This window comes from Emiliania huxleyi (genome assembly GCF_000372725.1).
Source record: "Emiliania huxleyi CCMP1516 unplaced genomic scaffold EMIHUscaffold_3, whole genome shotgun sequence".
Lineage (NCBI taxonomy): Eukaryota > Haptophyta > Isochrysidales > Noelaerhabdaceae > Emiliania > Emiliania huxleyi.
In genome coordinates this window covers 107,665-117,006 of record NW_005199770.1, presented here as the reverse complement: position 1 = coordinate 117,006, position 9,342 = coordinate 107,665, and the positions used below count along the sequence as shown (strand labels likewise).

Here is a 9,342-nt window from a genome sequence, read left to right as displayed (position 1 = left end):
GTGTCGCGCCTAGCAGCTAGCTGCCTGCTTCATGTAGTTCCCACAGACTCTGTCGTGAATTGCTCGTCATGAGCGAGAGGGTGCGTTCTCTTATTGATTTGTATCCGCTTTCTCTCTTGGGTGATGAGTCACACTGTAAGGACACCACGAACATCAGGGTATTTGGTACACCGCAGGGGGCGCAAACCGACAGGCCACAGGCGACACGATCATAGGGTACCCCACGTACCACGGTACAGGCTACAGCAAAGACGCTTCGCTAAGACTCGAGCCCCTCGAGAACGACACCGTACATATAACGCAGCGACCCAAGTGGATATGCAACAGACCCCCCCCCCCTCCGCCCTCGCAACTCGCCCCGCAGCGAATGCGAATGCCGCGAGGGCCCTCTTGTTCCACTCACGCCTTCTGCGCGGCGTCGTTGACAACCTCGGTGAAGATGGGCTTGCCCTGCTTCTCGCGGCGGACGATGTAGCATGCGCCGCCGAGGACGAGGACGAACAGCGAGCTAAAGACAGCGATCAGGGCGATGGCCCACGCGGGGAGACCATCCGAGTCGTCGTTCGGCTTGACCTTCCAGTAATCAGCGGGTAGCGGGCAGAGGAGATCCTTCGTGTGTTCCACAAGCACCTGCGGGTCGAAGAAGTCGACGCCGGAGTTGAAGTTCATCGGCGTGTTGCCCGTGGTCACCTTGAGGGCCGCGCCGACCATGTCGAGGGCGGCGGCGCCGACACGCGGGCCAACCGTCGAGGCGCTGAACGGGAACTTGATGTAGTCGGCGTTCTTGACGTAGTGCGCGTCGCAGAAGTCGGCGTGGTTGTGCATGAACTCTGCGTTAAGCAGGGGGCGGGGGGAGGGGGCTCGTGGGGCGTTGGCGGCGGGAGGCGCGGGGGCTCAAGCGTGCGGCGGAAGGTAGGTAAGGGAAGGGGAGGGGGGAGGGGGGGGGGTTGTGGGGGGGGCGGTAAGCGGCAAGCGCACCAATCTTGTCGAGCGCTGGGTCAAAGCCGGCCTCGACGACGATCATCACGTCCGGCTCGGCTTTGATGATGTCGGCCACGGTGACGCACGCCCAGGAGTTCTCGCGGTCTTTGAAGAGGTTGGTGAAGCCCGCCTCCTGCATGATCATCTGGGGCGCGCCCCCGCCCGAGCCGACGAAGACCGAGAGCTCCGGCTCGTCCTGGCAGCAGGAGATGCAGTCCAGCCAGACCGCGGTGAGAGAATGGCCGGCGGCCTTCTGCAGCGTCTGTTGGGCGATGGCGAAGTCGCTCTTGATCTCAGTTTCGAGCTGGCTGGCCACGGTCGGCACGTTGAAGATCTCGCCCATGGTCTTGATTGTCTTGTACAGTGTCTCTTGAGTCGGCTTCGCCCGCAGGGTCGGGTCCTCGCACGAGACGGCCGAGAGGAAAGTGCCGATGCCGTTGGCGTGCAGCTGGGGGCGGCAATAGCTCTCGATCTCGCCCTTGCGCTCGTAGCCGGGAGCCCGGCCCTTGTCGATGTAGGTCTTGTTCTCGCCGAGGGGCCAGAAGTCCGAGTTCTTACCGCCGCATTCGCCCACAGACGCCCACTGCCGCATGGTGTCGTTGTTCCAGGCGTACTCGGAGAAGGCGCTGCGCCAGTCCGCAAAGATGAAGTCAGCGTTCGCGGTCCTCACCTCCGCGTCGCTCGGGTACGAGTTCCCATCTGCGCCGGTCATGATCGGGATGCCTTCGTACGCCTCTTTGTACTTGGGCCAGATCGGGTCGAGGACGGAGGGGACGCCACGTGTGCCGACGATGCGGTCCTGGAGGCCCATGGAGAGCATGAATTCGAGCGAGCCCTGGTTCATGGTCACGACCTTCTCCGGGGTCGCCTGGAGCGTGTTCTCGACGCCGCAGTTTTTGTAGGTGACGGGGAAAGCACCCGACGCCTGTAGCGACGAGCGGGGAGGAGCGTCAGGGACGGTATGGAACGTGCGTGCTGCGGTGTGTGCTGGGTCGGCACCGCGAGAGCAAACTGGGACAGCATGATGAAGGGGATCGTGGGTGTTGAAAGCGTGGCAGCGGTTGCACTTTTGCAGCTCGATTGCGGCACGGTAACGGTATGAGCACGCCTTGAGCAAAAGGCGGCGGTTGGATTTTTTATTTTGTGCCTTTCGTTCACTGTAGAGCCTCAGGCATCAGGCTGGGCTCAGGCAGGCCACAGGCGCAGTCCAGTCACGATGACACAACCCACAGGATTAAATATTTGTGACGCTAATGTTCGTTCGAACGAGCGGTCGCAGGCCGCCCACGGCGGTCGCAGCGATTAAGACCGTGCTCTTGTCGTCGTCGTCGTCATCGCCAAGGCCGAGGACTGTGAGAGGCGGCGAGGGAGGCGGCGAGGGAGGTGGCAATGGAGGAGGCGGCGATGGCGGCGGCGGGGGGGGAGGAGGCGAAGGCGATACGTGCGGCGCCGGAGGCGGCGACACGGGCGGCGCCAGAGGGGGTACGAGTCAGCAGTCACGTCAGTGCTGGCGAAAGAATTTTTTTTGAGCTCAACAAAACTTCGGTCACTTGACACTACCCGACACTACGACGCTTCGTGCTGACAGAGGCCGGTCGTCGTGCGCAAGTCCCAGCTGATGAAGTAATGTACGTAGAACGTAGTGGTTTGTAGGTTAGATGGTTAGATTTTGAGAGACAAAAATTCAGTAAACACTCCGCCAGTGTGCGCGGTGTCGCATCTCGGCACACACATGTGTATATATCGCTCGCGCTTAAACTCTCTCTTGCGCGCGCGCGACGTATGACGACTGAACACCGCACACTCCATCGCGCGCGAACACCTCACGTACGGCTTTAGACTCTCTAACCGTCATCGGCGCTGCAGGAGCGGCTCGCCGGCGCTGCTCGGCATCTTGATCTTGTCGTTCATCTTCAGCTGCTCCCAGACACTGAGCAGCGCGTTCGCGCACTGCGCGCCGCTGCTCGCGACGGCGGGCACGCCGATGCCCGCCGTCGTCGAGTCGCCGCAGCGGAAGAGGCCGATGCCCGCCGTCGTCGAGTCGCCGCAGCGGAAGAGGCCGGGCAGCGGCGTCGTCACCTTTGGGAACTCGAAGCCGCCGCCCGCTGCGAGGGCGAGGCCGTAGTTGCCGCGGTGGCGGCGGAGGAAGCGCGCGTGCGTGAGCGGCGTGCCGATCTGGCGGACGACGACGCCCTCCTCCACGCGCGGCACCCGCCTCCGGATCGCCTCCCACATCGGGGCGGCGCGCTCCTCTTTGAGGGCGAGGTAGGCTGCGTCCTGCGGCGAGAGGGCGAGGGCGAGGGAGCGGGCTGGGGTCGGGGCTGGTCAGGGTCGGGCTCCTTGAGGGCGACGGTACTCCGCGTCTAGCGACGCCGCACAGCTCCCGCACGTCGAGGGGACGGGAGAGGGCTGTCGCGCGGGAGAGGGGACGGGAGAGGGCTGTCGCGCGGGAGAGGGGGGAGAGGGCACGGGAGAGGGGGGAGAGGGGACGGGAGAGGGGGGGGAGGGGACGGGAGAGGGGGGAGAGGGCACGGGAGAGGGGGGAGAGGGGACGGGAGAAGGGGGAGAGGGGACGGGAGAGGGGGAGAGGGGACGGGAGAGGGGGGAGAGGGGACGGGAGAGGGGGGAGAGGGGGAGAGGGCCCCACCCTCGCGGGCGGAGGCGAGGTGACCTTGTTTGTGTCGACGCCCTCGAACCGCTCCCAGATGTGGTACGGCTCGTTGCCAGCCTGCAGCCAAGGCGCGGCCGAGGTGCGGCCGAGGTGTGCGGCGTCCGGGGGTTGGTGCGGCTCGCCGCCCGCCGTGTATGCGTGGATCACGTGGTGCCCCTCCGGCGCGAGGGACGGGTCGAGGATCGAAGGCACGCTCACCTGCAGGGTGTGGGGTAGGGGTAGGCTCAGCTGAAAGGTGGGGGGGCTCCGAGGAGCTCTCCACGAGGGCTCGCGAGGGTCGAGGGGCGGCGGGCTCGCCACGATCACGTTGCCCGGCGCATCGATCGGCACGTCCCAGCTGTTGACCACGGTCCACTGCGGAGGCAAGTCGGGCGGCATCGCGTCCGCCCTCACGCCCAAGTACAAGTGCATGAACGACTTGCAGAGCGGCAGCCCCTCCCCGTCGGCCGGCCCGTCGTCGTCGCTGTACACCGGCGCCGCTGGAGCGAGCAGCGCGTCGCGCTCCTCGTCGAAGCCGGCGTGCGCGCCCTCGGGCACCATCCGGAAGGTGTTGTCGGCCTACGGGGCAGGGACTCCCTCTCAAGGGGGAGGCTCCAGTGCCTCGCCGGAGGCCGCTCTGCGCGTCGGCGTTTGAGACGACGGCGCGCTTGGCGCGGAGCAGCCTGCCGCCTGCGGGACGTGTCCTGGACATGTCCTGGACAGGTCGCGGGCGTGTCACGGGTTCGCAGCAGCCCGCCGCCCTTGAGGCGGACGCCGGCCGCGCGCCCCTCCTCCACCACAACCTCCTCGACGGGCGTCGAGGTGCGCACGGAGCAGCCGGCGTGCTTGGTCACTCCGCGCGCCAGCGCCGCCGCCATCGCCCCGCTCCCGCCCTTTGGAAAGTCCATCACCGCGTCCGGCTTGTAAAACTCGTCCACCATGAAGGCCATCACGGCGGTCAGAGTGCCGTTCGAGGGCAGCCCCTGCAGCAAGAAGGCGATCAGGTCGAGGTAGTTCTTGAGGAAGGGGTCGCGCACGCCGTACGCCTCCAGGTCGAAGGGGGCGGTGATCTTCTGCGCGTTGAGGATCACGTCGAGGAAGGCTCGCGGGTAGCGCGCGCCAAGCGTGAGCAGCACGCCCGCGTCGCCGCGCACCGCAGTCGAGGGCAGCGCGGTGACGCCCTTGGTCAGCGGCATCAGCTGCTCCGCGAGCCTGTCCCAGTCCTCCCTTGCCGTCGGGCCGCCGTACCGGCGCAGGATCTCCATGAAGTTCTCGGCGCCTATGGAGAGCTCGTACCCTTCGGGAACCTCGGGTAGGTGCGCGCCCCAAGTGTCATAGTTGATCCACTCGGGCTCCTCGCCAACCATCTGGAAGATGTGCTTGAGCGGGTTCGGGCTCGCGTCCGCGCTCAGGCCGCTGTACAGCGACGGGCCCGCCTCGAACTTGAAGACCGGCTGCGGCTTCTTGGCCAGCAGCTCCGACGGGACCGGCTTGCCGTCCATGTTGACGTTGAACTCGTGCGCGCAGCCGCCAATCTCGTAGTGCGACTCCAGCACCGCGACCTTGAGACCCTGCGACGCGAGCAGGCCGGCGCAAGACAGGCCGCCGAGGCCTGCACCGACCAGACGACATCCACCTCTTCCGAAGCCGGTGCGCAAGCCCGGACGGCCGGCGCGCGCAGCCGCAGCGGAGGCGCATGCGCGGGTGCGAGGCCGAAGCCAGCGGCGGAGGGCAGCGAGATCAGCAGTGCGACGAGGGTGGCGAGGGTGGCGACATGATCCTGCCGCATGTCTGTGCGAATCGGTGTCGCTGCTTCTCGGAAAGAAGAATTTTTGTTCTTTACTTGGGTCGTCAACGGTGGGCTTGAAGAGCTCATCAACTTGCCAACCGCACTTGGTTGTTGTGCGGTTACCAACTGCACTCCAAGTGCTCCAAGTCGCAAGCAAGTGCATTTGGTTGGGTCTTCCCGAAGGACGAGCCGGCGCGTGGCGGCGAGATTCGGGATGCGGTGAGCGGGCGGGTAGGGTTATGAGAAAATCTCGGGCAATCTCGGGCAAATCTCACACATCTCCAATCCCCCACCCTCCACCCCCACCCCCGCCCCCGCCCCCACCCCTACCGCCTCCCCCGCCCCCGTCCCACCAGTACCCAAGCCTGCCTAAGAGCCTCGGGTACTCGAGTAAGGGAAAAGAAAATCGAGGAATGGCATCAGGTATCGCATCTAGCTGTGTCACCTGGTTGGCCCGTTTTACCGAGCTTGCGCCGGCCGATTTCTTCTTTTTAGTCGCCGCTACGCCCTGCAACACTCCTTTGGCACCTTGGAGTGCTGGGGGGGGCGACAGGGGGGGCGCGGCCTTGAGTTATGTGTACGCCAACTCAGGGTGTGTGGCAGCCACGCTGGCTGTGTGTCTTGTGAGCTTGTTTGTGTCTGTGTGTTGCTCGTGCGTGTCGTCATCATCTGTCTCGCGTCCACCCATACCGCGTTGGTGTCCAGTCCGAGGGCTGTTCCATCTCCTCATCTGTTTCCCACCTAGGCGGGGCGGGGGGCGTGCGAGCGCGGAGTGCGGTGCGGTGTGTGTGTGTGTGTGCGGCATGCCAAGGAGGAGCCACTGCAGCTGGTGGCGTGGTCGCAATCGCGAAGCTCGTCCCGCTCGTCCCAGCCCAAAAAAGCCGAGAAGGCTGCCGTCCGACGCCTCGCTCTGGAGAGCCATATACCTTGAGATGCTCGCGCTCCACCTCCCCATCGTCGCCGCGTCGTGCGTCGAGTCTCCGCTGCTGCAGGCGCCGAACCTCGAGCCGTGGGAGGTCACGCTGCTCGCGGACTGCCCGACGTCGGCGCTGGGCGACATCCGCCCCTTCCACGTGACTGCAAGCAACCCGACGGCTGAGGCACGCTTCGTACTTGGCCTTAAGGCGCTCCACAACTTTTTTACGACATGTGCATATATTCCTTCGATGCAGCGCTCGCCGCCGACCCATCACTTCACATGGCTGCGTGGGGGCGTGCTCTGTGCAACGCGCAGCTCATCTGGAACGCCGAGGATGTCAACGGGTCGCTCGCCGTGCTGCGCCGCCAGGCGGCGCGCGACGACTTCCCGGGCAACATGACCGAACGCGAGCGCCGGTATTTTGCCTCGGTGCAGGTCCTCAACGGCGAGCCCACCCCGCCGACCACCGACGACGCGGTCGCCGCCACCCGCGCGGCCCGTTTCGCAGCATACCGCGCAGCAGTGAGCGCCCTCGCGGGGGCGTTCCCTGACGATCCGACCGCCGGCTCGTTCGTGCCCTTCGCCACGCTCGCGCTCGGCTCGGTCGGCTCGTGCGCCTCTGTCGGTGGGCCTGAGTGCGACGCCTACGCCCAGCAGGCACGCGAGCTGGCAGCGGCCGCCTATGCACGCAACAGGAACTTCCCTGGGACGATACACTACGGCATGCACGCTCACGACTATCCGAACGGCAGCGTGTACAACGACGGCCTCGAGTATGCGCGTCAGTATCCCGCCACGGTGCGCGACGCCTGCCACTCGCTGCACATGCCCAGCCACATTTCTGACCGCGCCGGCCAGTGGCGCGATGCCGCCGCCGCCAATGGCGCGTCCGTTGCGGCAGCGGACGCGTTTGCGCGGCTGCCCGGTGCACTGGGCGACCGCGGCGGGCTGATCAACACGAGCCGCGGCTTCGGATTCGCCTTCAACGCCGGCAACTTGTACCACTCGCTCGAGTTCGAGGCGTACGAGCTGCTGCAACAGTGCAAGATCGACGATGCGCGCGATCGGCTGACGCGCATGGGCTATGCGGCGGGGCAAGCGTTGCGGTTGCTGCCCGAGGGCGAGCCGGACTCGGCGGCAGCGCCCGACGCCTTCGCTGGCGACTTGGGTGGCGCGTGGTACAACGCGACCGCCTACCTGCAGTGGCAGATGCGGATGCGCGCGCGGCAGGCGTTGTGGCCGCTACTCACCGAGCTGATGGGGAACGCGGCGCCGCCGCTTGAGACGGCGCTCGACTGGCGTTCGCTACCGTCGGAGGCTGTGCCGCCGCCGCTCTCGTGGTCGGGGCGCACCGTCTCGGACCACTCTTTCTACTCGCCCTTCTCCGAGGCGAGCTGGCATCACGCCGCCGCGATGGGCGCGCTGATGCGCATCCACCAGCGCGGCGTGCCGCTGCCCTACGTGCCTGACGACGAGCCAATCACAAGTGTGTGCAGTTCGGCTGACGGTTGCATCGCCGAACGCGTCGCGCTCGCGCTCGAAGTCATCGGCGTCGCCGAGGCGCACTACATCGGCACGGGCCACGCCTACGAGGCAGCGGGCGCGGCGGTCCTCGCGCTGCAGGTTCGGGCGATGGTCAACCTGACGCGCGGTGACGCGGCGGCTGCACTTGCGGCGGCAGCGGCGGCGCGCAAGCTTGAGGAGCACGCCAACCGCGTTCTATTGCGGCCGTCGTCGACGACACTCCTCTCCCTGCCCGCCGTCGCGCTACACGGCGCGCTGCTGCTCATGATGCGCAGCAGTAGCAATGACGGCGACGGGGCCGCCGACGCCGCCGACGCCTTCGGCGCGTGCCTTGCGCCGTCGGCCAAGCCGCAGATGCCGTTGTGCCTGCTTGGGCTCGCTCGCGCCAAAAAGGCACTTGGCGATGCATTCGCGGCGAACAGGAGCTACGCGGCGCTGCTCGAGGTTTGGGACGGTTCGCAGTGCGTCGGTGCGGTGGCCGAGGCGCGCGCGAACGTCGGCCCGTCGCCGGGCCGCGCTGGATCGGTGGAACCATCGCGGGCCGTGTGTTGTTGGTCTGAACTTCATGTTCTAGCCAGGTTCCTATTGCTGAGGGCGCCGAAGACCTTGGCCTCCACCGCCGCCGCCGTCGCCGGGCGCTACAGGTGAGCAGTGTAATATCGCAAGAGTGAGAGGACGGGGTGGAGCGCAATAGGTCGTGGTCGCACGGGATGGAAAGAGGGAAGGGATACTCCGCGGGGTAGACCTGGATTTGACGGCGCCTGTGTAGTCCCGTCGGCACAGATGTAGCGCCGGTCTTTCACCGTGCCCTGTGACTTCTCCATGGGCTTGCAGTCGTCGGATGTGACGCACATCACATGAGGTCGGCGCTCGCAAAGGCGTCGATGACGTTGAGCAGCTCGTCTCCCGTAGTCGTCCGCAGGCTGTGCATGCAGATCAGGTGTGAGCGTGGCGGTCAGCCAGCAGAGCAAGAATAGGCCAGGGCAGGTGGAGTGGGAGCGAGGAGCCTGGTTGCAAGGACTCGGCGCCGCAGCTCAGAGCCTCCTTCGGAGAGTACCCGATCCAGCAGGTGCGGGTCCGAGCGAAGGGCGTTGGCGATGCCGTCGGCTGCGGTGTGGCTATCGGCGAGCGTGCTGCATGCCCGTGACAGCCGGCGAGCGAATGCGTGAGCTGGCCTCACTGATGCCGCTCGCCGTGATTTTTCTTTTTTTCGTGCCAGTCCGCGCCAGTCCGCGCCCCTGTCGTGCCAGCGTGCTGTGAGAGAGGCTTGTATTTTAAGAATTCTTTTTTCGTTGGCTTTATTTTTCTATACTTTGTTGGGGCGCTTTCGAGCTGGTCAACTCGAGCTTCATCCCGCCGAGCGACATGCTCCCACTCCCGTGCCCGACGTGCAGCCCCCACCGGCCGCTGCAGCGCGAGGGACAGCGGAGGCCGCCCACTCCGCTCCCCCCCCTCCTGCGGCTTCTGCTGGGGCCCCTT

The 9,342-nt window shown here is 66.1% G+C and overlaps 3 protein-coding genes across 3 annotated transcripts; 1 reads left to right on the top strand and 2 right to left on the bottom strand.

Moving 5' to 3' along the window:
- Nucleotides 1-399: 399 nt before the first annotated feature.
- On the bottom strand, nucleotides 400-2,004 carry EMIHUDRAFT_194991 (hypothetical protein; the record flags this gene model as incomplete). Its single annotated transcript, XM_005775066.1, has 3 exons — nucleotides 400-830; nucleotides 979-1,906; nucleotides 1,981-2,004. The coding sequence occupies 3 exons, from the start codon at nucleotides 2,002-2,004 to the stop codon at nucleotides 400-402; spliced, it is 1,383 nt and encodes a 460-aa protein (XP_005775123.1).
- An 828-nt stretch (nucleotides 2,005-2,832) lies between these two features.
- Nucleotides 2,833-5,420, bottom strand: EMIHUDRAFT_447628 (hypothetical protein; the record flags this gene model as incomplete). The annotated part of the gene is made up of 6 exons (XM_005775065.1): nucleotides 2,833-3,258; nucleotides 3,653-3,709; nucleotides 3,782-3,850; nucleotides 3,953-4,210; nucleotides 4,429-5,202; nucleotides 5,250-5,420. 6 exons carry the CDS (start codon nucleotides 5,418-5,420, stop codon nucleotides 2,833-2,835), a joined length of 1,755 nt encoding a protein of 584 aa, XP_005775122.1.
- A 932-nt stretch (nucleotides 5,421-6,352) lies between these two features.
- Nucleotides 6,353-8,724, top strand: EMIHUDRAFT_194988 (hypothetical protein; the record flags this gene model as incomplete). Its single annotated transcript, XM_005775064.1, has 3 exons — nucleotides 6,353-6,493; nucleotides 6,655-8,388; nucleotides 8,653-8,724. 3 exons carry the CDS (start codon nucleotides 6,353-6,355, stop codon nucleotides 8,722-8,724), a joined length of 1,947 nt encoding a protein of 648 aa, XP_005775121.1.
- Between the last annotated feature and the right edge of the window lie 618 nt (nucleotides 8,725-9,342).